The 25,632-nt window shown below is 55.0% G+C and overlaps 3 protein-coding genes and 1 long non-coding RNA gene across 10 annotated transcripts in view; 2 read left to right on the top strand and 2 right to left on the bottom strand.

Annotated features, from left to right (window-relative positions):
• The first annotated feature begins 1,700 nt into the window (after nt 1-1,700).
• Nucleotides 1,701-7,504, top strand: OGFOD2 (2-oxoglutarate and iron dependent oxygenase domain containing 2). The gene is made up of 7 exons (XM_054646030.2): nt 1,701-2,111; nt 2,189-2,245; nt 4,350-4,460; nt 4,934-5,033; nt 5,752-5,876; nt 6,098-6,352; nt 6,902-7,504. Exons 1-7 carry the CDS (start codon nt 1,845-1,847, stop codon nt 7,178-7,180), a joined length of 1,194 nt encoding a protein of 397 aa, XP_054502005.2. The 5' UTR covers nt 1,701-1,844; the 3' UTR covers nt 7,181-7,504.
• LOC143695439 (uncharacterized) lies at nt 3,343-8,762 on the bottom strand. Of its 2 annotated transcripts, none has more exons than XR_013184610.1 (2): nt 8,608-8,762; nt 3,343-6,301 (listed from the first exon to the last, which is right to left on the bottom strand). It is a non-coding gene; the product is annotated as an uncharacterized LOC143695439 (long non-coding RNA). The 2 variants fall into 2 exon arrangements; XR_013184611.1 differs by lacking the exon at nt 8,608-8,762 and adding an exon at nt 8,366-8,463.
• Nucleotides 7,655-13,994, top strand: ARL6IP4 (ARF like GTPase 6 interacting protein 4). 3 transcript variants are annotated; one of them, XM_054646031.2, is made up of 6 exons: nt 7,655-8,567; nt 10,216-10,413; nt 10,846-11,084; nt 11,485-11,602; nt 12,739-12,808; nt 13,003-13,994. In XM_054646031.2, the coding sequence occupies exons 1-6, from the start codon at nt 8,257-8,259 to the stop codon at nt 13,057-13,059; spliced, it is 993 nt and encodes a 330-aa protein (XP_054502006.2). In that variant the 5' UTR covers nt 7,655-8,256; the 3' UTR covers nt 13,060-13,994. The 3 variants fall into 3 exon arrangements, with proteins under 3 accessions (XP_054502006.2, XP_054502007.2, XP_054502008.2); XM_054646032.2 differs by having other exon boundaries at nt 8,436-8,567; nt 10,743-11,084; XM_054646033.2 differs by lacking the exon at nt 7,655-8,567 and adding an exon at nt 9,010-9,033 and having other exon boundaries at nt 10,743-11,084.
• Nucleotides 13,995-14,051: 57 nt separating this feature from the next.
• The window catches only part of PITPNM2 (phosphatidylinositol transfer protein membrane associated 2), a 126,117-nt gene continuing 114,536 nt past the window's right edge, over nt 14,052-25,632 (bottom strand). For all 4 annotated transcript variants that reach the window (XM_077187673.1, XM_054646029.2, XM_077187674.1 and 1 more), the window contains 7 exons: nt 23,049-23,165; nt 22,269-22,385; nt 21,768-21,916; nt 20,977-21,126; nt 20,716-20,899; nt 19,365-19,493; nt 14,052-18,217 (listed from right to left, as the gene is read on the bottom strand). In XM_077187673.1, the coding sequence (XP_077043788.1) occupies nt 17,882-18,217; nt 19,365-19,493; nt 20,716-20,899; nt 20,977-21,126; nt 21,768-21,916; nt 22,269-22,385; nt 23,049-23,165 (1,182 nt within the window). In that variant the 3' untranslated portion in view covers nt 14,052-17,881. The remainder of the gene's footprint in view (nt 18,218-19,364; nt 19,494-20,715; nt 20,900-20,976; nt 21,127-21,767; nt 21,917-22,268; nt 22,386-23,048; nt 23,166-25,632) is intronic.

Here is a 25,632-nt window from a genome sequence, read left to right as displayed (position 1 = left end):
TTCTGGCACGTTTCACACATCTTGATCTGGAGAGGGAAAAGAGGGATCAAAGGACTTGGGAACGTGCTGATGGATCCTGTCAGACTCAGACTGCACCGTGAGACACACAGCAGGGCTCAGCACTTTCTCCCAACAAAATAAGGAGGTGCAGGAAAAAAAGAGGGCGAAACACAACAGGCTGACGCATCTCACCTTTCACAAGGCTCACCTGACAGCTTTCTCTGACACAATAACCAAATTTCTCAACGTGGCCTACAGCTAAGCTATTTCTCACTCTGTTTCCAGGCGAATTTTTATTGCATTTTGACCTCCTACTGCTGGTTAGAGAAATCCTCAGCCCTAGGACGCTGGAGGAGCTCAGACCATGCAATGCAAGCACACTCCTTAAACCACAGTGCTGCAGAGTCCTGCTGCAGGGAACTGCCAGCAATGAAACAGGCGAGGCAAAGCAGCTGAGCAGACACCAAGATCCTCCTCTTGCCATAGTTTAGGGAATTGGGCAGTTCTGGAAAGAATCCAAACTGCCCAAAGCTAGGCTCAGCAACTTGTCTGAAACAATCCCACATTGCCACGCTGATCAAAACTGCCCTGCACGAGAAGGCTGAGGAGGCTTCCCGACACTCAGGGGAAGACATCCATCCTACCCAGCTGCCTGGGGACACTCCAAGATTCACCTGCAGAGTAGCTCGGTGTGTGGCTTCTCAGCACATGCACAGGCAATGACATCATCCCTGCACCAGCACTCCTGTGGCTGCTGTCTCGGGACTGCTGCCAGCACCGGTGTCACGGACACGGTCACTGCCCTCCACTTACCCAGTCCACAACATCTTTCACGATGCCCAGCCAGTAGTACCGGCTCTGGATGCGGTGCACGGTCTTTTTCTGGCCCAGGTGGTTCCCGATTTCGGTGAAATGGCTTTCCAGGAAGACCTGGCGCCTCCGCTCGGGGTCCACGATCACCTCGCGCTTCTCCTCCTTCTTGGGTCCCACGTAGTAGAGGCAGCCGCCTGCGGATGCCAGAGGTTTGTCTGCAGCCCTCCCACAGCTGCTCGCCGCCAGAGAAGGCTCATTTTGCACAGTGGGAAACCCAGCTGGGACACGGCTCCTGCTGCCCCTGGACCAGCTGCTAAGCTGGAATCACCCCTACGCACGCCGACGGAGCTTTTCTGCACCCAGGACTGTGTGAAATCCTCCGCTACCGCAAAGCCACGGGGCAGCCGTGGAGCGCCGGTGCTGACGCGACCCCGCTCGGTGCCCGTGAGGCGGTGCCGGGCCCGGGCCCGGCCGGGGAGCGGCGGCCGCGATGGCGCTGCCCAGAGCCGCATCCCCTCCCCACGCCGAGCCTCCGGCACATCCATCCCCCGGTGTGCGGGGCCGGCACCGCCCGCCTCCCCCCGGGCAGGCCCAGGGCAGCCTGACACCCCCGCGCCGCCCCCGGTCCCCACCGTCCACGACGAACTTCTGGGCGTAGCGCTTGAGGTTCTTCCTCTTGATGGAGCAGAAGCTGGGCGGGAAGCAGCCCTCGGCCAGCAGCCGGTAGATGTCCTCGAACTTGCTGCCGTGGCCGCAGGGCTCGGCCGCCACCACCACCTCCCGCTCGGCCTCGGGCAGCGCCGCGTCCATGGCCGGGCCGGGCCGGGCCGGGCCGGGGCCGCGCTCAGCCCGCCGCGCGCGCTCCCGGAGCGCGCTCCCGCCGCCCGCGCGCGCGCCCCGCGGGGGGAGCTCAGGGAGCGTCTGCAAAGAACCTCCGGCGGCCGCTGCCGCTCCGAGCGGGCCCGGCCCGGCCCCGAGGGCTGCGGGGCAGCGGCCGCGCTGCGGGACCGGGCCGCGGTGGCGTCACGGAGATGACAAAAACACCGAGCGTAAAACCGGGGAGATTCCGCCGCTTTCCGTTTTCGCCCCGGTTGGGAATTTGCCGATGCACCCTCCTGCGGGCGGAAGCGGAGCCCTTTGAGGGCAGGACCGAGTCGCGTTCTCCGGCAGGAAACATGTCCGCGGGCCGGCCGTTCCGCGGGTGCGCCTGCTTCTTCACCGACAACATCTTCGTGGGGCGGTTCGGGCTCCACGTGCGGTACCGGGACGAGCCGCAGCTCCGCCGGGACTACGGCCGGGTAGCGCGGGGGACGGGCGGGCCGGGGGCAGCGGGCCGCGCCGGCGGCCGCGGCGGTGACGGACCCGTGTGTTGCAGGCGCTGCGGGAGCGCGGCTGCCGGAGCGAGGAGCAGTTCCGGGAGGTGCTGAGGGAGGTGAGCGGCGGGAGCCCCTCAGGGCCACCGGGGGCTCGGGGCACCAGGATGGGCTGGGTGCGGAGGGACATTGAAACTCATCCTGGCCACGGCAGGGACATTTCCCACTGTCCCAGGTGCTCCAGCCCCTCCAGCCTGGCCTTGGGCACTGCCAGGGATCCATGACAGCCACAGCTGCTCTGGGCACCTGTGCCTCACCTCCCTCACAGGGAGGAATTTCTCCCCAAAATGCCTGTCCTCTGTCAGTGTGAACCATTCCCTGTGTCCTGTCACTCCAGCCCTTGGAAATCGTCTCTCTCCAAGGTTTTTTGTCGGCCCCTGCAAGGCCACGCTGAGCTCAGCCCAAAGCTCCTCCTGCCCAGGTGAACACCCCAGCCCTGCCAGCCTTTCCTGCCAGCAGAGCTGCCCCGTCCCTCTGCCCCATCCCGCTGCCCCTCCGGGCGCTCTCCAGCAGCTCCCGGTGCCGGGGAGGGGATGGGGAGCCCCGGCCCCCTCAAGGATCCCCTCAGCTCCGGGCCCCTCAGGGACCCCCTCAGGGACCCCCTCGGCCCCGGCCCCCTCAAGGAGCCCCTCAGCCCCGGCCCCCTCAGGGATCCCCTCAGCCCCGGCCCCCCCTCGGCCCCGGCCCCCTCAGGGACCCCCTCAGCCCCGGCAGTGCCACACCGGGGGTCGGTCCCCGCGGGAGTTCGGGCCTTGCTGGAGCCCCTCTGCTCCTGCACCGCGTCCCGATCCAGCCTGGGGCCGGGCGGAGTCCCCAGGGAAGAATTCCCCGCGGGCGCCATCAGCGAGGAGTTTATTCAGCCGCCACCCTGCGATTAAATCCTGTCAGTCAACACATCCCAGCCGCTCCCTCCGTGGGTTTACTCCGCTGGCTCCCAGTGCCCTCGTTTGTCTTCCCTTGTCCCTTCCTGTGCCAATCATTTTTAAAGGCAGTCCCGAGATGGGATCCTGCAGAAATTCACCTTTTATCACAGAATTTCTGCTTCTTTTCAGGCCTGGGACAGGGATCAGTCACTCACCAGCTCCAATGTCACCTGACACTAAGGGGACAGACAGGTTCTTTTAGGAATTCTTGGCAGAATGACAGTGGCTGTAAATTATACTGTAATTAAAGCTTTATTAACTGGATAATTATGATTCATACAACAGAGAATTTATGAGTAGAACAGCACAGGATTTCCCCAGGCAGAATCGATGGAGCACAACAAGCAATGTAATACAGAATTTATAAAACAAGATTCTAACTTTGGCTGCAATTTATAATCACCTCGGTCCTAAGCACTTTATAATCACCTGCAGATCTGCTCAGACCTGCATACAAGGTTTGCTGTATCAATATAAACATCACAGAGGAGACTTAGAAATTACACAAACAAATAGGAGTCACTCAGTGCTGGCAGGAAGCAGATGACAGTGGCTGTCCCTGGCTGGGGAAGGGCACAGCTCTCCCTGTCCAGCAGCAGTTCCAGTCCAAATTTCCCACTTAGAACTCAGTTCTGATTTTTTAGGCAGTGCTGGGTTACAGATCCCTGCCCTGTGACCTTGGGGCTGGGAGGGAGGGGAAGAGGAAGGAAGCTGAGAAATCTGTTGGATTTGTCTGCTTGGTTCCCAAGACCTTCAGGGCCTGATGCTGAGGGAAAGGGAATGAGCACAGGAGCTGCTTGGGGAATGGCTGCTCACTCTCTCCTCACTGAGGACTGCTACAAATGAATCTGGTGAGGGGGAGATAAACGGGAGGAGCTGCGTGGATCAGCTGTTTGCTCTGAAAGGGCAGCTTAGCCTGTCTGCACCACACTTAGCAGTAATCCCTTCATGACAGCACTTGTCTCACTCCCAGCAAATGTCTTTATTTTGGACAATGCTTCCATTGTCAGAACAAAAACCAGATTCTGGAGGTGTCAGAATGCCTGAAAGGGCTGAGAGCTCACAGCTCCACTTGACACTTCCACAGAAAAGTCCTCAGTCACTTTTTAAGCCAAACACTCTGTGTCCCAGAGGTGCCCCCAAACAAAAATAACTGGTTTAAAGCAAGGAGCAGATTCCTGGAGCTGTCCCACTCAGCCCTTGCTGATGTCTGACAGTGTGCTCTGTTGTTCACTTGCAGATTGAGGCAGAAGTGCAGAGGAGGAAACAGTTACCCCAGCAGTCAGTGGAACGCAGAGCCATCATCTCCAAGTGCTACAAACCAAAACACCCAGAGGTGTACACTCTGCAGGTACACAGAAGGTTTGGAATCCCTTTTGCACCCAGAAAAAAATCACCTGAGATTTTTATTTTTGCAGTTTGTTTCACCCTCCCTCGGGACTGCACACTGCTAAAGCTGCACTGAATTAAAACACAGGTGTAGCATATGAAAACTGGATTTAAAACTTTAAAAACACAACAGCACAGCATGCTCTCCAGGCAAGATTCCTGGTTCCAGCCAGGAAAGGCTCTTTCCTGTCATGTCTGTGATAAATCTGGCCAGTTACTCCTAAAAAACTCATGAACTAAAGCAAGCAGCAACTGCCCTGCCCCAGCAGGTAAAGCACCAGTGCCATTCTGCATTTCCTGCTGTGGAATTACCAAGTGTGACTCAGCCTTGCTCCCCAGGGACTGGGTATCTCCCTGGGAGCCCATTTCCCTCTTGGGCTCTGCAGGCTGATTTTGTGTTTCTGTGTGATTTTCCCATCCTTCCCTTGACACCAGGACTCCTTCCTGGCCCCAGAGTTTCTGGAAATTGAGAGGTTCTGCACATCTCCAGGTGCTGATCTCCAGGGCCTCCTGAGCCACCTCGAGTCCTTCTCAGGTAAAAAAACAACACCTGATGACACAGAGCTCCCTGGTGAGAGCTGTTCCCAGGCCCTGTCTGGAGCAGCTCTGCTGTGACACAGCTGAGGCACACAGGATGTTCCTCCTGCTGAGGAGGGGCTCTGGAGAGGCAGCAGCTCTGGATCAGAGGCTGTTTTCTGCTTTCCCATCCTGCTGATGTCTCACCAGAGGCCCCAGCTGCAGCAGGGCTGGGGTTTTGGTTGTTCCACACCTCACCAGGAGCCTGCTGAGGGAGCACTGGGAGCTTGGTTTTCCTCTCCAAGTGCTTTCCCATTGCAGACAGCTCCTGTGGGTTAGTCTGGGCTGAAACAGCTTCAGTCTAGATTTCAGTCTTTGAAAAAGACTGAAAAAGGTTTCCAGCTTCCCTGGAGCAGTGAAGCTCCCTGCCTAGCAGAAAAGCTGCCAAGAGGCAGAGGGGAAGAGGCAGAGCTGCCTCCTTTCCTCAAGGCAAAGGACAGCAAAGTCTGTGTGCAGAGCTCCTGGATTTATCCAGAGCACCAGTTCCAGACAGAACCTTCTGCTCTGGAAATGAGGGACCAGCATGAAAATCAACAAATACACCCCAGGGCTGACCCAGGGAATGGTGCCAGCACAAGGGGAGCCTGTGGGTGCTGTGCTCTCCCTGCCAGCAGCTCAGTGCAGCTGCACAGGAGCACTGGGAACCTCCCCAGCAAACTCTGTCCCTGTCCTGACAGACAAGAGGATCTATCGGCTCCCAGTGTTCACAGAGCACTTCTGCCAGGCCTTGCTGGATGAGCTGGAGAACTTTGAGCAGTCAGACATGCCTAAGGGCAGGCCCAACACCATGAACAACTACGGGGTAGGACTCATCCTCCGTGCTTCTTTTCCTCCAAATTTCAGTCAAGCAGAGTTTTTAAAGAACACTCACCTTTTAATCTTATTACTCTGTGTTTTCCCCCATCCCTCTCCACCTTGATCCTCCTTCCTTTTCCCTTTGCTCCAAAGTCCTGGAGCTGAGCCAGGAGGAGGGCAGAGCTCTGAGGAGGCTGCTGAGCTGCTCCCCCCGCTGTCCCGGCGCAGGTTCTGCTGAACGAGCTGGGCATGGACGAGCCTTTCCTGACGCCGCTGCGGGAGCGGCTCCGGCCCATCACGGCGCTGCTGTACCCGGAGCTGGGCGGGGCCTGCCTGGACAGCCACAAAGCCTTCGTGGTCAAGTACTCCGTGCACGAGGACCTGGACCTCAGCTCCCACTACGACAACGCCGAAGTCACCTTGAACGTTTCCCTGGGAAAAGAATTCACAGAAGGAAATTTGTACTTTGGGGAGTTCAGCCAGGTACTGAGCACGTCCCACCCACCTCTCCCTCCTCACCCCTCAGCCTCCAGGCATCCACCGTGGCCTACAAAACAATTCTTCACTTCTGACAGTCAAACCTGCTCTGTCCCTTCCCCATTTCTTGCATGGCTTGGTTATACAGGAGCCTCTTTTGCTGCAATATTCCCATATCCAATCTCAATATTCAGTATTTCAAAGAGAGGACAGATGCAGCTTTGCAGTAGAAACTGGAGTGAAACAAACCATCCCCTCTCTCCACATCTGAAACTGTGAGCAGGGCGGTGCTGAGGGAGAGATTTATTTCAGATGTGACTTCAAGCTACATCTCTAGCACCTATTTTTAGGACAAGAGAAGGGTGGAAGCTCTCACACAGCAGAGAAACGTGGGTTTTTTTGCTTGAATCTCTCTAAATTCCCTCTGAACTTGGCACTGGGAATGAGGGTCTGCCCTCTCCATGGTGCTCCCTGGGTGCTGTGGGTAAGAGGTGACAAATTTCAACCACTCGAGGGCTTTGCTGGTGTGATACCAACGCCCTGCCTTCGTTGCAGGATCCCAGCCCGGTGCCCCAGTACATCGAGGTGGAGCACGTGTGGGGCCGGGGGCTGCTGCACCGAGGGGGGCAGATCCACGGGGCGCTGCCCATCGCCTCGGGGGAGCGCTGGAACCTCATCGTGTGGATGAGATCATCGGCCGTGCGCAACCGGCTCTGCCCCATGTGCCGCAGGAAACCCGAGCTGGTGGAGGCCGAGGGCTTCGGGGACGGCTTCACGGAGCCCCCGCAGGGGGAGGAGCAGCCCCAGACTGTCAATGTCTGTGCCTTGGGCTAGCCCGGGAGATTCCCCGCACCGAGCTGCACAAAGCTCCTCCCTGACCTCCCAGGCTGCACAAGGAGCAGCTCTGACCTCGGGAAGGGATGCAAAGCCAGCCCTGCCAGGATTCCCACTGGAACTCGGCTCCTGAGGGCTCAGGCTGGGGCTGGAGGACTCTGCAAGCACAGAAACCCCAGTTCTGATTCCGTGCAGGAGCTCTGTCAATATTTCCAAGTGCTCCAGGAAAGCAGCCAAAGCTCCTTGGCCTCTCTGCCAAGAGCAGCACCCCAGGTCCCTCTGGAAATGGGGCAGAATGGGCCAATAAACCAATTCTGTGCTGTTCTTAGGGCTCCTGTCCTCTGCCAGGGCCTCCTGTCTCTCTCTGAGCTGCTGAGTGGGCAGGAAGGATCTGTTCAGGAATGAGATCCAGGTGGTTCATAGGGAGCTGCTGGGAATTGCCATCACTGGATGTTTGTCTAACCCAGGCTCAGAACAATCCCCCAGGAGCAACACTGATCCCCCAGGGGGGCTGAGAGATCTCCCAAGGCTCCTTGGGAGCACAAACTTCCCTTTCAAAGGTTTTGTGAACCTTATTAAGCAGAGCCAGTGGGAGCCACCTGCAGCACAGCAGAACTTCCCAGAGGAGGACAAGATGTACATTTAATTCCCTCTGCTTTAGTTACATGAGCCAGTGAAAATATAAAATAACTCTGCCAACCTGGGTGCAGCAGCAGACGAGGCCTGGGGCTGCTGAATTTGGCACCAAGATCCCCCAGGAACTGATGGATTGGAAGGGTTGAGTGCTTTCCCCTCCTTCCTTCCAGCTGGCTGAAAGCTTGTGACACTTCCATCTACTAAACAAACTAAAAAAGCCAAATATTGTCTGATTTCCCCTTGGAAAATTAACTCGATACTGGATAGATGCTGCTGAATGTATGAGGGGCTTTTCCATGGACGTGTTCAGTGCAGTAATCAGAGCACGAGGGCAGTCTCATCGGTGATTGTGGAGGGCTGAACTGTGAGCAGCTCGCACAAAAGGTTTTCGTTCACTGAGCTCTCCCAGCGGCCCCGCTGGATTTTAGCACAGGGCGCTGATGAGCTGCTCATTAGCAAAGCTCATTAAAATTACACCGGGGGAAGGAAACCGGCGGTTGTATCTGAGCGAGGAGTCGCTACCAAGAAACGCAGTCTCGAAGCCTTTACCTCGTTCACTGGCGAACGTGAGCGCTCCCGATCTGCTCGAATCCTCCCCAAAAACTGAGCTGCGGCCCGGGCGAGGCGGCCCCCGGAACCAAAGAGCGCGGCCCGGCTGCTGCCCGGCCCCGCGCGCGGCGGACGGAGGCGGGAGGCGGCCAGCGCGGCCCCGGCGGCGGGAGCCCCGCTCGGGGCGGCGGGACCCGGCCCGGTGAGTCCCCGCTCCTCCCGCTCCCTCCCGCTCCTCTTACCTGCGGCGGGGCCGGGCCGGGCCGGCTGAGGACACCGGAGAAGGGCGGGCCGGGGGGGGCACGGGCCCGAGCGCTGCGGCGGCCCTGGGGCCGGGGGGGCTGATAAAGAGCTGCGCACTTAAAGGGGCCGCGCCTGGAGCCGCGCGCGCAGAACGCTCCCGCTGAGCTCTTAAAGGGCCAGCGCACCTTGCACGGGTTCTTAAAGGGCCAGCGCACCTCGTGCTGAACTCTTAAAGGGCCAGTACACCTCATACTGAGCTCTTAAAGGGCCAGCGCACCTCGCGTTTCTCAGGCTCCCCGTGCCGGGGCTGAGGGGAGGCACAGCCCCTCCAGCCGCCCGGGGCACAGCAGCACCGGGGCCGGGCCTGGGCAGGGCTGGGTGGGCCGGAGGAGTCGCTGTGGGCCCTGCCCGGTGTCAGGATGGAGGTGAGAGCCCGGCTTGGGGCAGAGCCGGCCTGGGATGCTGCTGGATTTGGGGTTTGTCACTGGGATGCTGCTGTCTGAGCCCAGCTCCAGACCCATGATCCTGCTGCTGTGGATGTATAACAGTGGGATTTTCCTGCTGCTGTGGATGTATAACAGTGGGTTTTTCCTGCTGCCACAGCCAGAAGAGAAAGATCCGAGTCCCAAACGCTGCCCCGTGCAAGGGGCAGCTGCTGGGTGTGTGTGCATGAAGGACTCTCATCCTCTCACCCTTCCCTGCATGCCTGTAATGGTTCTCATTGGTTCTGGAGTCTTTTCCTGATTGAAATTTCCCTGTGGAAATCAATCGAAGGTCTGATTTGCTCGGGAGCAAATCCAAATTGCTGCCTGGGAATGTCGAGGTGGTAAACAAACAATTCATTAAATGTGGTGGTTGGAAGGTGGCTGTGAGAAAGCGTTCCCAGCTCCTGCTCTGCCCACGGTGCCAGTTTGTTTTTTAAATTAATGAGAGCATGGATCACACTGGCCTGGGGCCGCCAGCGTCCCTGGGGCTGATGGACAGGGATAGCAGCTCAATGCATCATCTGTTTTCTAAGAGTAAATTGGAATATTAAAAACTCATTCTTCCCCTTGGCTTGTGCCTGCTCACAGCATTTTAAGTAACGGGGGGTTGACTCAGGGAGGACGTTTTGTTCTGCTGACTGTGACTGCAGTGTCCATCAGCCCTTGCCTGTGTCCATCTCTGGTGCAGCTTCTCCTGCTGGCTCCTGGTGCCATGGAGTGACCATGGGGTGACCACGGGGTGACCGTGGGGTGACCACGGGCACAGCCCTGCTCTGTGCCTGCCCCAGCGCGGTCAGCCCAATCCTCCAGGGACAAACAGCAGGAGCGCAGGGAAAAGCTGCTGGAAGGTTTTCCTGGTGGAAAACCTGCCTGGAGACACTTGTCTGAGGCAGCTGAGGGCTGTCCCTGTGCCAGCTCCCTGCCCAGGCTCCGTGGTGGGGGTTGGAGGAATCCCCTGAGGCCATGATGGGAGATGGGCAGGGTGTGAGCAGGGAGGGAGTTTACCTGGAGCAGGTTTGCCAGGGCTGCTGTCTCAGACTGGAGTGAAGGATTTTGGGCTGCTGGGCAGGGTTGGTCCCCCCATGGCTCTGATGTGACCCCTCCCTTTCCCCCTTTCCCCAGGAGCTGCCATGGCCCACAGCCGCTCGCGGAAGCGCTCGCGGAGCAGGAGCAAAAGCGACTCCCGGAGCAGGCAGGAGAGGAAGGAGAAGAAAAGGAGGAAGAGCAGCAAGGACTCGCAGCAGGGCAGCAGCTCTCCACCGAGGAAGAGGATCTCTGGCTCTCATGGACACACCTCCAGCTTGGCAGCAGCCAGGGAAGGTGGGGAAGGCCCCGAGCCTGTGCTTACTCCACATTTCCCTGGGGCAGGTGCACAGAGAGGGCCCGGGGGGAGAAGAGGGTCCCTGGTTTTAGTTGGTGTCTGTCACCTTGTCCTGCACTTTGTGCCCACTTTGATCTCATTCTGACAAGTTCAGAGCTCTCAGCCCCTCCATGAGCAGCCCTGGACCACAGAGCATCCTGGGTTGAACATGGGCACAGAGGGGAATTCCAGGCAGGAAAGAAACCAGGCTGGGAGAGGGATAAAAACCAACATCTCTGCTGCTGCAGGGCCAGGGCTGCCCCACTCACCCTCTTCTTGTGAATTGCAGAAAAGAAGAAGGAAGGAAAGGACAAAAAGAAGAGGAAGGCCAGTACCTCTTCCTCTGGGACGTCTTCATCCACCAGCTCTTCCTCATCTTCCTCTTCCTCCAGCTCCTCTTCTGATGACTCCAGTGACAGCGACTCCAAAGTGAAGAAGAGTCAAGACAGCAAAAAAAAGCGAGTGAAACAGAAAGACAAAAAGAAGAGGAAGAAGAAGAAGAAAAAAATAAAGAAGAAATCAAAGAAGAAGGCAAAGGAGAGAGCTAAGGAGGAGAAAGCCAAGGGAGAAGAGGCGCCGGGCCCCTCGCTGGAGCAGTGGCAGAAGGAGTCAGTGGTGGACTCTGGGCCAGGTAATGAAGCTCTTTCCCTCCTGCTGGAGCCTGTGCTGGTCCCTTTCCATCTGGGGTGTCTGAGGGAAGCAGGGCTGGGTACAGGGAGGAGCCCCAGGCTCCCTTCCCTCCTGTCTATGGTGCCCACCTTTGAGCCACACTCAGAGATTGGTTTGTAAAGTGTCAGGATGTGGTTTATAGATGGGAGTGGGGAACAAAGAGGCCAGATGGAAGGACACAGTCAGCAGCAAATCCTGGCAAAGCTGGTCCAAAGGGATGTGAAGTGTCCCTTTCTTGTGAGGTTTGTCACCACACCCTGAGCACTGCTGGGAAGGGGGTGTGGAACGTTGTCCATGGGCTGCAGCCCCGGTGCTGTGCCCTGTCCTGGAGCACAGCTCTGACTGAGCCCTGCTGACCCCAGTTCTGACAGATGAGCAGAAGTCCCGGATCCAGGCCATGAAGCCGATGACCAAGGAGGAGTGGGACGCGCGGCAGAGCGTGATCAGGAGAGTGCTGGATCCCGAGACCGGGAGAACCAGGTATGGCCTGGGCTCTCCATTCCCATCCATGCTGGGGGGGCTGGGGGCCTGGAGGATGCCTGTCCATGGCACTGCAGCACCACACCTGAACCCCCTTCAGCAGCACAGGCCTGAGCCAACCCCTCACAGTCCCCCCTCATCAGGCCTGGTGTGACTTACCCAGAGTGTGACACAATGACACCAAACCATTGAATTGTGTGCACACAAGGGACTCTGGGCTGTGTCCCAGTATCCCATTGCTGCATCCACTCACCTTTCAGCTCCAAAGCCCTGGGCCCTGGTAACACCCAGGTGGGAGTGAGGAGCATGTGCCCTGTGGGGTTACAGACAGTGATCAAACCCAAGTTCATTTAGCTGCCAAATAGAAATGACCCAGTTTTTAATAAACTGCATCTTCTCAGCAAGCAGAAAACGTCATGCTGAAGAGAATTGGGTATGACAAGTCCAGTCTTAAAATAGAAGGCAGCCTGCAGGGCTCAGGGAGGTGTGGAACAAAGGTCGGTTCCCTGTAAGGCACGTAATGAAGACAATTAAATTTCTGTTCATGTCTGGAGGTGTGAGCCGCCTCCAACACTTGCTTGGAATTTGCTCAGCAAGATATTCTCCAGCCTGGCTGCATTTCAGGCCCAAACTGGCTCCTGTTCCTGAATGGCTTTGCAGATTCCTGGGGCAGCCAGGACCACACCTGAATTCTATGAAAAAACAAAGAGGTTTTGCATGGGTTGAGGCACTGTAGATTGTAGGGTGACAGGGGATGCTTTCATTGGGATTGTTTTGCTGTGCCAGTGTGACTGAGAGCACACAGCAGGCAGTGCCCTCAGCCTGGGGCAGAGCCAGCTGGCCCTCAGCTCTCAGGGGAGCACTCCTGTCCTTGCTGCAGTGTGTGACATTAATCCCACGGGAGCAATGGCACAGCCTGCTGTGCTGTTTAAGCTTGACACAAAACCAAAGTCACAAAATGCAGTGTCAGGGGTGGCTCAGCCCTGGCCTTGCCTGGAGGTGCATCAGCCCAGCACCTGCTCCTGGTCTGGGGGAGCTGGGGCACAGCAGGTGCCCTCGGGGTGGGGGTCACATCTTTGCAGCTGCAGGAACTGGCCAGTACCCTCAGGGCTCCTGGGCCTGTGCTTGTCTTGCAGGCTCATTAAGGGGGACGGGGAAGTCCTGGAAGAAATCGTCAGCAAGGAGAGACACAAGGAGATTAACAAGGTAGGGGGAACTGGGCACCAGCATGAGCTGCACGGGGGTCTGGGCACAGCCAGGGAGCTGCTGCACCCAGAGGGGTTGTGTTTCCACCCTGGGGATGAGCTGAGCCCTGCAGCACTGCCAGGGCCCCCAGGGTGGTGCTGGTGGTCCTGCAGGCCTGGGCAGGGAGTGCTGTGAGTGCTGTGTGTCCCTTGCAGCAAGCCACCCGTGGGGATGGGCTGGCCTTCCAGGTGAGGACGGGGCTGCTGCAGTGAGGGCAGGCCCCAGCCAGCCCTGGAGCCCTTCCTGTGCCCCTGCCAGCCCGGGGGGAGCCTCTGCCTCTGGACCACGCAGACAGCACCGTGTCAAGGCGTTCCCCAGGGGCCCTTTCCAGCTGCTCTGTAAGTTACTGACTGGGAAGGAGAGCGACTTGAGTGGCTCCTCTCCCAGTGAACAGCTTCTCCCCTCCCTGTCCCAGCTCAGGCCAGTGTGGCTGTAATGCACCTGAGCCATCTGCCCCAATGCTCCTGTGGATGCTGAGGAGCTCAGCAGCACCCAGGGGACAGCCTTGAGGGTGCTGAGCACCTCAGGGTGCTCTGGGCTTTGGGGGGCAGGAGTCAATGCTGTGGCCAGGACAGGGTGTACCAGGGCCACAAAACACACAGCTGGCTGCCACTTCTTCCCCTCAGGGGCTGCTCATGGCCCTTTCCCTGCTGGATCTGGCTTAGAGGCCCTTTGCACTCCCTGAGCCTGCTCAGACAGGAGTGGCTGTGGCTCTGCTCAGGCTGCAGCTCCTCTGAGCCCTGAGTGCCACCCTCCACTGAGCCCCAGGGCTTCTCCCAGCCTTCCTGCAGCTTCACCTCCTCGGGTAGGGGAGCACTGACCTGGCACACTGCACTGGCCTCTGTGCAGGTGTGCTTTGTGCAGGGGTGGCTTTGCCTTGCTCTCTGCTCCTGCATGCAACTCGTGTCCCTTCCCCACAGCACAGGCCCTGGGCAGCGCTGGGGCTCTGGGCTGCTCAGGGCCCAGGGCTGCTCTGAACAAACACAGCAGCCTTTTCCCTTGCTGGGAAGACCATAAATCTGCAAACTGTAAAAAAGAAAAGGACAAATGGTTTAAAGGACAAATGGGTCCTGCAGGACTGATCTCCACAGAGGGTTTCCTCATTCTGTTCATGGCTGTAACCCCATTAAACTGGCACCTGCTCACATCTGATGACTTGTCTGTTCCTAGAGTATTCCCCCAGCCCCAAAAAAGCAGACAGAGAAAAGCCTTCCCGTTTCTTTAATCTGTGTAACTCACAATGGTACTGTACACGAAGCACACCAGGCATTGGAACGATGCACTAACAGCAAGGAGGAGAAGGAAGTTGTACACAAGGTTTGCCACACACACGCGAGTCACGGGCACGGCACACGCGGGGCGGCCCCGGCGCCCTCGGGCATCCCCTGCTGCTTCCCCACGCACAGCTGGTACCCCTAGAGCAATTTTTTATAAATAAAATATAACTAACATTGTTGGAATATAAAATTGACAGTTGAGGGTATCAACAGGCAGAGGGAGGGGACCGTAAGGCTTCTAGAACTAATAGGAAATGCAGCAAACAGTGGCGATACCTGAAGAAGGGGCTGCTACAGCAAGCACGGCGGCTGCTGGGAGGGTGGTGGTGACCCTTTGGCTGATTCCTGCTCTGGGCTCGTGCCCCCGACACTGTAAACGGTTTTTGGTATTAGGATTTCGCCTCATCTGACTGAGTGATCTGAGCAAACCCAGGAAAACGACTCGGAGGGAATGCACGGGCTCCTCTCTCTGGTTTTTTTAAAAGACTTTAAAGGGACAGCGTCAGGTAGAAAGTCCGGCCTAAGGGTGCAGTAATATAAAAAGCTGCTTTTCATAAAAAATCTGAGCTCTGCAGCAGAGTTTGATTCCCAGGGAAACAGAAAAGCAACCCCAAAGCCCGAGGCTGTGTTGTGCTGATGTGCAGAACAGGACGTGGGCTGTCACCGAGGGCTGCCCAGACAACGGCCCAGGGAGGAGGACAAGAAACTTCCCATTCTCTCCTTTCAAAGCAAACAAGTTACTCCTAACAAGGATAAATTAGGTCTATACCCCGACAGTGCCCCTTTAGTAAGGATGGAATATACATTCATCTTTCCCTCACCACATCCAAATGGATCCTCTTCCATCCATGTGGAAAGGCATCGGGTCACATGCACTGCTCTCCAAAACAGCTCGGGACAAACAGGTTATAAACACAGAGTGAAACTATTGCTATTGTTCTGTGAGTGTGGATCTCAGCTTCAGAGGGATGAGTGCCAGATGGGGGCGGCTGAGGATTGAGCGATGGAGACGGGGATGGACTGAGTTGGTGAGGAAAAACTTTGTGGCATTATTTCCTGGTAACTCCACCCACCTCCCAGGGAATTATTGCAGCAATAAAGGTCCTGCTCTACAATTGCTCCTCCGTGTTGGATCCGTACAATGGCAACGGATGGGGGCCAGGGGAAGGACCCGGGCAAGGTTCAAGAAGCTCAACAAAGGATGAGGACAGAGGTGCTGTGATTGTCAGGCTAACTGGTCAGGAGCTGTTTAAAACATGAAGTGATGGAGAGGGTGAGTATCATATTGCACTTCTGCATTCATTGACAGTTACATTAAACTTGGTCCATAAAATAATTGCTTTGTACATAATGCCTGAAACAAAAAGCTACATTTTTAAAATATTAATGAACCCTGAAGGTTCCAGTCCCTCCAGACATTTTTTTTTCCTCTACATAAATAAATAACTTTCAATTTTATATATCCACTTTTTATGTTGAACATTTACATTCGCCTCTGTTTTACACTATCTACACATAAGAAAATGTGAACATTTCATCAACTGGAAAATGTACAGGTCATGTCTCGGTTCTGGACTTGGAGGAAAGGTGAATTTTGCAAAGGCCATATCCAAATTTGCAGAAATTATTTAGTGATGTGGTTTGGTGACTTCACAGGATGGATTGTGGCTTGGCTTCCTACTCAGATGGCATCTGTTTGATAGAACATTCGGCTAGCAAAAAGCTGGGACAAATTCTCATTGTTTCCAAACCCAGTAAAAGCTCTGGATGTACATTCAGAGAGAGCCAAGCTGAGTCAGCAGAAAGGGAAGTCAGTTTCTGGTAACAAAAAGTCATCAGGTACATTCTGTACTCGGATAATTACCAAAGAGAAGTGGTTGAAACGTTTTGCAGTCGGGTCTGAGCGCTCCAGGGGCTCTGATGCCGGCGGCAGCTCCGCACTGTCCCTGCTCTGCCTCGGCCTGGACCCTCCACACCACGAACACAGGAGTTGGATGAGTTGGGTTTGTCCCCGTGGCCCAGAGGCAGCGAGCAGAGCAGCGTTCACAGTGCTGTGTATCTCAGTGCGGCCGTCCTGCACCGTGCTTATTGAAACCGGTAAGAAAATGAAGCAGCCAGTCTAAAAAATTCTCTGGTATAAATAAGATCCTCGTAAGTAGAAAGTGATATAAAGACAGGAGAGTGTGGTGGGGAAAGCAGGGTTACACACAGTCAGGGAGCTTGGTAGGACTAGAAAATCTCCACATGAAGAGGCCGGCTGGAGTCTGTAAATGTGGAACCCCTGTGTGGATGCCCCTCTGCCCCAGGAGGTGTGTGCAAGGAGGGAACCTTTGCTGGCCCCAAGAGGGACAGGACTGAGGGGCTTTTTGGCAAGCCCTGGCTCCAGGCACTGTTCTCTGTCCCTGTCTGGGTGTCACTGGGGTGCCAGCTCTGCCACACGCCCACCAGCTCGCTCCAGCAGCACAAACCCAGTGCCTCAGGCACATCCACTGAGAAACACACCAGAAAAATTAAGATATGGCCTTTTCTTAAGGTTGCCTGACATTGTTGGCACACTTCCTTACAGTCTCCTTACTGCTGGAAAAACTTCTGCACAGATTGTTGTTTTTTTTTTAAATATATACATATATATATATGTGTGTGTGTGTATATATGTATAGATATCCACACACACCCTGGCTTAGCAATATTTCATTGTCATGCACTACAAACACTGGTGTAGCTACATGAGATGGTAACAGGTTTCCATTCTAAAAATCATCAGTGCAAAAAACAATGAGGTTTTACAGTTCAGTAACTATAGGTAAAAGAAGCGAGTCTAGTTCCCATGAAAGCTGCTACTGAACTTGGAGAGAACCTGGGAAGAAAAAAGGTCTCAGAGGTGGACGTTGAGAGAGTCAGACCCTGCATTTGGATGAGAAGAACTGCAATGCAATCCAGCTGCTGAGTGCCTTCAGCTGCTTCCAAATATATGGTGGTTACTTGCTGGAAATAATACATAGCGAGACTATTTGGAGACTTTAACAGCAATTAAGTGTCTGAGGTTTGTAACAGCTCAAACAAAATAGCTTGTATTCCTCTTTTAATAGGTCACCACATTAAATTCCATCGGCTTCTAAAAGATCTGTTTAAAAAATAACAGTAATAACAATAATGACCCCGCTGTCTTGGGCACGAATCTGCCGACATTCTGCCTCTGCCATCGGCCTCGATGCAGCTTCAGCTTTGCACTGCACCAGCTCCTCGAGAAAGTGGCTGCACGTGGAGCTCTCTGTCCAGGGAAAGCTCTCGGTGGCTCTGCCTGGCACAGCCCACGACAAATCCCTCGCTGGGGCCGGGGGAGCGGCGCTACCCAACCCCAGAGCCCCCACCTGACTCCCGGCACAGCCCAGGACAAGCTCCCCCAGCCTCGTGCCCTGTTCTGTGGCTCTGAGGACAGCACTCGGTCACCGTGTGATGGCTAACAAGGCGAGGAGGCACCTATTTACAGTCACTGACCCTGGATGAGAGAAGGAGGCAGGAGAGAGCGCTGTCCTGACCTGAAGACTTCCCCCCCGATTTCCAGCTGCTCCTCGGGCTCCCGCTCCCGCTGCAAGGCCTGCACGTTCCGTGTGGGAAACATCCCGTCTCTTCCCAGAACACCGTGGTATTAGAGTAGCACCATATTTACCCTTCCAGCCCGAAACACCGGCCTCGTCCCTCTTTCCCTTTATTTCTCCTCCGGTGGCTGCAGCTGACAATCCTGGCTCCGGCCTGGCTACTTCTGCCCCAGGAGGCCAGACTCCAGCCGGGACGCGGCGCTGCGGCCCCAGCAGCCCGTGGCGATGCTCATGCTGCGCTGGCTGCGCTCCCTGTCCCTGTCCTTGTCGCTGTCCGACTGGCTCTGGGTGCGCTCGGGCCGGTGGCCGCCGGCGCTGGCGGGCTGGGAGGAGATGGTGCGCAGCAGGTGGTTCCTCTTGCGCAGGAACTCGGCCTGGCTGGGCAGCCCGAAGCTGCCCTTGCGCAGCGCCATGCGCGTGGTGTTCTTGGCGGGGCGCGCGCGGTGGTTGTACTCCAGCTGGGCCAGGTGGGCCGCGTAGCCCTCCGTGATGAACTGCGGGGCGAGGGCGGGCGTTAGGGGTGGGACGCGGTTCCCTGAGAGCCACTGGCAGCCAGAGGTGTTCACTCTGCCAGGTTCTCTGGGAAGTCAAAACTTCCTTCTTAATCAGCCTAATCCCAATAACAATCTACATCCACTCCGGAACAGAAAGCCTCACCTCCTTCTGGGAATGAAAGTTCATTATAAACTCCAAAATCCCCATCAGCCTAAAAATAGACTTCGACTCCTTTACCTTCTTCCCCATTGCACTATTCGTATCATGATCTATCCTACAATTTCCAACATGATATATGGCCTCAGACCCCTACATTACAAAATTTTTCACCTACCTACTATTCTTCCTAATCGCTATACTCACCCTCATCATCGCCAACAACCTATTTGTGCTATTCATTGGCTGAGAAGGAGTCGGAATCATGTCCTTCCTTCTAATCAGCTGATGACACGGTCAGGCAGAAGCCAACACCTGTCACCCTGGTTTTTTAAGATTTTCTAAGCCTTCTGATGTTGACATTCTTGCAGTGAACTTTCTCACACACTTTTTGTAAATAACTCATTGTTTTGCATTCTTTTATGGAGGAGGAGAAAGTTGATGGACTATTGGTTTGACCAGTGTCATTGGAAGGGTGGCACTGTCACCCTCCAATCCACTGTCACTTTTGGAAATCTATAAATGTTGGAGTCAGAAAATAAACTTCTCTTTTTCTTCACCTTGAGAACAGCAGTGTGCACTTGTGTATTTTTGTGTCCTATAGTGACAAACACTGCCGCCCTTCAAGCATACTTTACAAGCAAATTGGAGACATCAGACTTATCCTCTGCATAGCATGACTGGCCTCTGCCACAAATACCTGAGAAATCCAACAACTTCCCACTGCTTCCCAAACTCCTACACTACCCCTCTTAGGCCTCATTCTAGCCACAACTGGAAAATCTGCTCAGTTCGGCCTCCAGCCCTGACTCCCAGCTGCTGTAGAAGGACCAAGCCCCGTATCTGCCCTGGAAGCACTCAGACCCATGATGTGGCCCTGCTACCTGGGACAGTTCCCACCCTGCTCAGTCACCAGACTTGTGAGGACCAAATTCCCACCTCCCTCCCAGGGGAGCAGCACCTCCAGGGCTCGGCCAGGCTGGCTCCTACCTGACACTGGCTCTGCAGCTTCTTGGTGGGTCGGCCGACGATGTAGATGTGCGTGGGCGGGAGGCTGATGGAGCTGTACACGGAGATGTCCTTGGTGGATCCATACGCTGCGTGGATCCTCATGTGCAGCTGGGGGACAGAGAGCAGCAGCACAGGGTCAGAACACACAGGCACCCCACGCTGCTCAGCAGGCTGGGCTTTGGGTTTTCCAATAGCATTTGTGGGAATGAATCTCAGGTCACTGGAACTAATGCAAGTTCCCAGCTGGATAATGAACCACGCAGGGAAGTGCTAATTAACAGAGCTGGGGATGTTTACAGGCTGTGACAAGAGGAGTGACAGCAATACAAGAACAGATTCCCCCTTTGCTGATCCACAGCCTTCCCTTGAGGTCTGCAGGGGGCAAGGATGCTGCACACTTCCCTGCTGTCACCAGGGGAGAGGAGCTGCAAACCTGAGCAGGAATCATTAGCCAGGAATGTTCCCCTCCACAGCCAAGCTGCTATTACCTGGTGGGCAGAAGGAGAAGGGACAGGCAGCAAAGCCTACTGCTTTTCAGGGATACCTCTGCCTCTCCTCCAGGCAGAGAGCAGCTCCTGGACAACCCCTTCTGAAGTGGGCTGGAGCAGGGGCTGCCAGGGGAGGTGTGGACATTGGTGCCACCACACACTGGCCAGCTTTGAGCCCAGAACCACACGTCAGGGAGATGGAAAAAGAATTTCTGACCTTGGTCCCAAACTTGTGGAGGACCAGAGAGCAACTGAGAGCCAGCTGCTCCCTCCACTGACACTCAGGCCAAAAAGGGAGCCTAAGTAAGTTAAGGACAGGCTTTTCCTGCAAATCAAGGCAGGGAAAGTGCTTGGGACACTGGCAGCTCCTTCACCTGGCAGACACAAAAAACTTTTTTCTATCTGGAGCTTCCCTGAGGCTCTGGGCTGAGCACTATCAGGACCTGCCAAGGGTCAAAGCCCTGGAAGATCTCCCTTCTCCCAGCAAAGCCATTTCTGCAGAAGCTTCATCCCCTCTCTGCCCTGCTGCCCCCACCACAGGCAGCCAAAAAGCCACCAAGCAGGTGAAAAAGTGCATGTGTGGGGGGAAGGGAGGCTCTGCTGCCTCTGTTCCATTAGGGGTTTGAGGAGCAGTGATGAAATGGAGCAGTGCAGAGAAGAGGCAACACAATTTAACAGAATAGACACTTTTGTAGAGCAATAAAGGAATGAAAATAAAATGAACAGATTAATCTTCCACTGCAGGTCACATTGCTGCCAAGAGACCGGTGCTGACAGTGGTGGTTGGATGAGGAGCAATCTAAAGCCGTGCCACGATCCCATTTCAGCAGAGGCAAGCTTACATCAGTGATGAGGGATTTCAGGAAGTTGGCCTTGTGCCGCAGCGGGTCGTGAACCAGCCCGTCGCAGAAGGACACGATGCCGTGGGGGAAGTTGTGCTGTGCTAACCACGCCACCACCCTCTGCTTCTGCATGTCAGGGCGGCCTGTGACGTAGATGATGAGGTAGCCGAGGTCTTGCCAGTGCCTGGAAGGAAAGGCACGAGTCAATGGATTGCAGAGCAGGGCTGGTGTCAGATCAACCACCCCAGGCCCTGCCCTGACCTTACAACGTCCACGGCCCCGGCGCGGACCTTGGGGTCGCTGCCCATGATGGAGACGCTGGCTGCGAAGGAGCCGTCGATGCTGAACACCACAAACTCCGTCCCCTTGGGCAGCACCGTGATGTAGCTGTCAGCAAACGTGTGGTCACCCCTGAGGGAAGGGATGCAGGTGTTTAGAGGCATCAAAATATCCACAGGGCATCACCAGGACCTGTGGAGCACCACGAGCCCAGAGCAGCTCCCACATCTGGCCCAAAGGCTCCAACAGTGATGCCACCCTCAGTTAGAGCAGGAACAGGCTCTGTGTGAGGGTCTCTGTGCTCAAGTGGGGATGGATTAGCACTCCTTGGCAGCAGAGACTCAACAGTTACCCCCAGAAAAACATTTCTGGGTTCACCACCAAGAAGATGCTCCCCTCCTCCCCCTCCCAGAACCCAACACCAGCAGCGGAGCTGAGCTGGAGTCCCTGGGCTGTGAATCATCACGAGTACAAAGTCCTGTCCCTCAAGGACAAGTTTATGGTCTTTAAAATACGCTCATTCGTGCAGTTTTGCAGATGGCCACGAGGCCCTGTGGTGCAGAAGACCTGCTCCTGCAGTGGGAGCTCAATTCCCGTGCTGGTGGTGATGCAGCAGCCAGAATAAAATATGGATTTTCCCCTTACAGCTGCAGAGTACAAATGGCTTTGTCTCTGTTGCTGGCAAACCAGGCTCTGAACCCACCCAGCAACAGGAGGGACCATGTTCTAATCCAATTCCTCTTTGCTCCTCCTGCAAGCCCCAGGCCCCTCACCTGACCACCATCTTGACGGGGTAGACGCCGATGCCCAGGCGCCGCTCCTCGGGGATCACGTAGGAAATCCTGCCACTGCTGTTGCTGATCTCCGTGTCAAAGTACACCCACTCCCCTGATGGTGGCTGGGTCATGATGTGGATGTCCACCTGGGGACAGCAAGGCTGTGTCACCCCCAGCAGGACAGGCTGGGCACAGGGACACCCCACCCGAGCCCCTGTGGGTGGCAGCGGGGTTGGTCCTGCTCCCACCCTCTGCACTTCATGGATCTGGGCTGGGCAGCACCCAAACATCAGGGGCTGCAATGAAACCTGGCCTCGGTGGTGAGACCTCTGTGACAAATGCTGCTCCTGGTGGGAGGCACCCAAAAGTCTGAGCAGGAGAACCTGGCCAGGACACAAGTGCAGCAAACCCCAGCAGGGACCAAGGGAGCACTGACTGGTGCTACCTCTGTCCCACAATTGTCACCACATGGTGACAAGCCCCCAGCACACACGGTACCTTCTCTCCTGTGAGGGTGACCATGTCCAATGGACCATACATGAACCTCCCAGTTAAGGTCTGGGGCCCATCCTCGTTAGCAATGGTGTCGTTGATCCTGTGGTTGGCTGTGACGTTCTGCATGAAGCAAGAGGGGAGGAGGAAAAAAAAAATAAACAGTTTGCAGCAATGGATAACCTCACAGGGAAATGCCAAATATAACTGGACAAATTGGAGCATGGGTTTCTCTGTGCCATTCCCCCCCTCCACTCCACCCTCAGCTCTGGGAAAGAATTTGACCTGTGGCAGAGGTGAAGCTCTGTGCCCTGAACTGATGGGTGGATTGGAGTGCTGAAGAGCCAATTTCCATGGCAGGTTGTACGTGCAATTCTGATACTCTCTATTAACTCTCCCACTTTGGAATTGAGAGGAAATACACACAGCTGCCAGAGAAATCTGCTGATATTGTTTCAGTTCTAGCACAGAATTGCCCTCTCAGAAACTGGAGACTTTACTGGGAGCAAAAGGCATTTACTGAGCTGAGAACTGGTATTATTGGACTTTGAAAGATGTTCCATTCTGACTCATTCCCTGACCCACAGCCAATGCTTCCTGCGTTTTACAGACTCAAGGCTAAGAGGAGACCTTGCTGACACACATCTTTAGGGTTGCTCTTTTACAGGCACCCAGGTAGGATATAACCATTAAAACAGCCCAGCAAACCCTCTGTCTGTGCCACCCCCTCAGAACAGTTTGTACAGCCCCAATCAGAGCAGCTGGTCAGCCCCAAACCCCCCTTACCCGGAGCTTCACGTTCGTCCTCTTGCGGAGCCACTTCTCCCGGGGCTTGGAGGGGGTGAAGACAGACACCTCCTTCCCATCCAGCTCCAGCACACTCGAGTTCTCGTGTCTCATCACCTGCAGGAGCACAGATCCCCCCAAGGCATCAGCCCTCTCCTCCTGCCTGGCTGTTCTGCATCTCCTGAGCCTGCAGTGAGGAAGGGCAGTGCCTGGAGAGAGGCCCCTGAGTTTGCTGCTGACTTTGTCACCTCGCAGGTTTGAAGGACAAGTGGCCTTTTCTGCACTGGCAAAGCCTGTGGCCAGTGCTGACTTAATCCTGGCTGGGATGCAGGATTTTGGACTGTCAGGAGGTACAAAACTGACTCTGCACTGAGATACCTGCCCTTCCTCCAGGGCTCCTTGGTCCCTTCCCACGGCCTGCAGGGGACACAAACCTTCCCCATTCCATAACAGACCCAGCACCAGCTGCTCTGACTGGCCCCATGCTGACAGATGCTGTTCCTTCAGCTCATTTCCAATTCCTACTGAAATTCCCAACTCTTGTCCCATGGCTTTTGCTCCTCTCACTGATCTGACCCCTGTGGAGGCACACAGGGGTCTGGCTTGGCTGCATGTGAGGCAGAGCCCAGGCTGTCTGTCTGTCCTGGCTGACAGAACTCCAGGACTTTGTGCTGGTGGGACATCACTGCCAAGCAGCCAATTCCTGCCTGTCAGCAGGGCATGGATGGGGATGGGAGGCAGGAACACAGAGAGAGGAGGGTTAACTCCTGCCTAGGTTGCTCTTACTTCTAGAATGGAAAAGGAAGAATAACACCCAGAGGCTGGGGACACCTCAAAGACTCACAGCCCTGCAGGACTGGGAGGTGACCCTGCACACAGAACTCCAAAACTGCCAGTAGTCCTTGGTGACCAAAAATTAAGAGGCCTTCTAAATGTGGGCTCTTTTACAAGGTCCTGAACATGTTCTGAAAGGTCAGCAGCTCTCCAGCTGAGCTTGGCTGACACAGGCCAGCCCTCTTTGCAGAGCTGAAGCTGGTTTTCATCCAGGGAAATGGAAAAAGGACTCCAGGGAGGATGAGCTTGCTGGGGCGGAAGCTCATGGAAATCCAATGTAAACAAAATAACAAATTTTACTGAAAATTATTTAAATCAGGAATGTATTTTGAATTCTATCTGGGCTTGTTTTAACAAGATTTAATCTTTGGAGACTAAAACTATTCAACAGCTTCTTTTTACATTTTGTCTAGAGATGACATTCAAAGGCCATTAGAAACAAGTCCTTATTAGGGGAAGCAGTTGTGTGGTGCTGGTGAAGGACAGCGAGAAGACAAAAGATGAGAAAACCCCTGGGTCTCGAGGCAAAGAGGAGTGAACAGAGACAGGACTGGGCAAGGGGGTGCCAGACTACCCAGGCAGGCACCAGCAGGCTTAGAATGGATGGAGAGGTTCCTCCAGCTACTCAAGCCACAAGGTTTGAAACACCACACAGTGCTACAGACCCAGGTTTGGGCTGAAACCTGAATAATTGGCAATTTACCAAGTGGAAGATTTTGTGTATGAGACTGTCATGACTGTTCCCCCTCAGGCACCATGAGAGTTCTCCCTTCTTTCCTGCCCTGTGAGGCTGGGCTGGGTGTGCAGGCAGAGCCTGGACACAGCCTGGCAAGGGAAGGGTCTCACTGGATTATCAGCACTGCTCAGCTGCCACCAGCACTGACACTGCTGCTGTTTATGGTTCTCACACTATTTGGGAGATAACACTGAAAGAAAGTTTGCCAACAGAATCATAAATAACTGAGAGCTGCAGCAGAGGAGGCTGCAGGAGAACAGGGAGGATTTAACAGCTGAGCTAATGCAAAGCAAACCCGGCGCCAAAGTGGGCAACACAAACCACAGAGCTCCTTTGGGTTTTGTTGTTTTCCAGCTCCATGCTCTAAGTGTCATCCTCTAGGGAATTCATATTTTTTAAGGCAAATAACTCCCCCTCATCCCCAAGAAGTGAAGGGAAAATATTTCTTTTAGGGAAAAAACACGTTTTAGACAGTAAATTTGAATTTTAGGCCAAATATAGGTTGATAAAATCTGAGGTGTCAGACTCCAGACACCAGCAATCCCCATTCTCCTGGCCCTAGAACTGCTTTGTGCTGCAGGAATGAGAACCAAATCCCAATGAGCTCCTAGAGGAGACAACAATAACTTAGAAAGGCAAAATGGAGAACTGCATTCTGCCTATCAATTCATATTGAATAAATATAAAACTTCCCCTTTGGTTTTATTGTATCTGGTGCTGGTTTTATTTGTTTGAGAAGTTTCAGTTTCAGACTTGAGATCTGACCTGGCACACAGGCAGAAACAAGTGCCACTGACCTTTGCCACAATGGATGTGATAGGAAACTGCCCTGGGCTCTCTCCATAGTGAGAGAACTCTCTCTCTCTCCCAGGGAGCTCGTCTGAAACCTGCTCTGATGATAAGAGCCCAAAACCCACACAGCCCCAAACCAAGCAGGTGTGACAGCACATCCATGAAGTCTGTATGTGTGCAGCTCCACCAACACCACGGGTGAGGAAAACAGAGAAGAGGAAA

This window comes from Agelaius phoeniceus, chromosome 18, assembly GCF_051311805.1.
Source record: "Agelaius phoeniceus isolate bAgePho1 chromosome 18, bAgePho1.hap1, whole genome shotgun sequence".
Classification (NCBI taxonomy): Eukaryota; Metazoa; Chordata; class Aves; order Passeriformes; family Icteridae; genus Agelaius; species Agelaius phoeniceus.
Note: the sequence above shows the minus strand (reverse complement) of the source record. Positions and strands in the feature narration are given on the sequence as shown.

What these genes read in the sequence shown, in the direction of transcription:
- OGFOD2 (XM_054646030.2), top strand. Translation starts at nt 1,845, where the DNA reads ATGACAAAAACACCGAGCGTAAAACCGGGGAGATTCCGCCGCTTTCCG. An exon ending in TCCGGGAGGTGCTGAGGGAG is followed by an intron (nt 2,246 to 4,349) that starts GTGAGCGGCGGG and finishes GTTCACTTGCAG; the next exon opens with ATTGAGGCAGAAGTGCAGAG. An exon ending in CAGAGGTGTACACTCTGCAG is followed by an intron (nt 4,461 to 4,933) that starts GTACACAGAAGG and finishes CCTTGACACCAG; the next exon opens with GACTCCTTCCTGGCCCCAGA.
- ARL6IP4 (XM_054646031.2), top strand. Translation starts at nt 8,257, where the DNA reads ATGAGCTGCTCATTAGCAAAGCTCATTAAAATTACACCGGGGGAAGGA. An exon ending in CCCGAGACCGGGAGAACCAG is followed by an intron (nt 11,603 to 12,738) that starts GTATGGCCTGGG and finishes CTTGTCTTGCAG; the next exon opens with GCTCATTAAGGGGGACGGGG. An exon ending in GACACAAGGAGATTAACAAG is followed by an intron (nt 12,809 to 13,002) that starts GTAGGGGGAACT and finishes TGTCCCTTGCAG; the next exon opens with CAAGCCACCCGTGGGGATGG.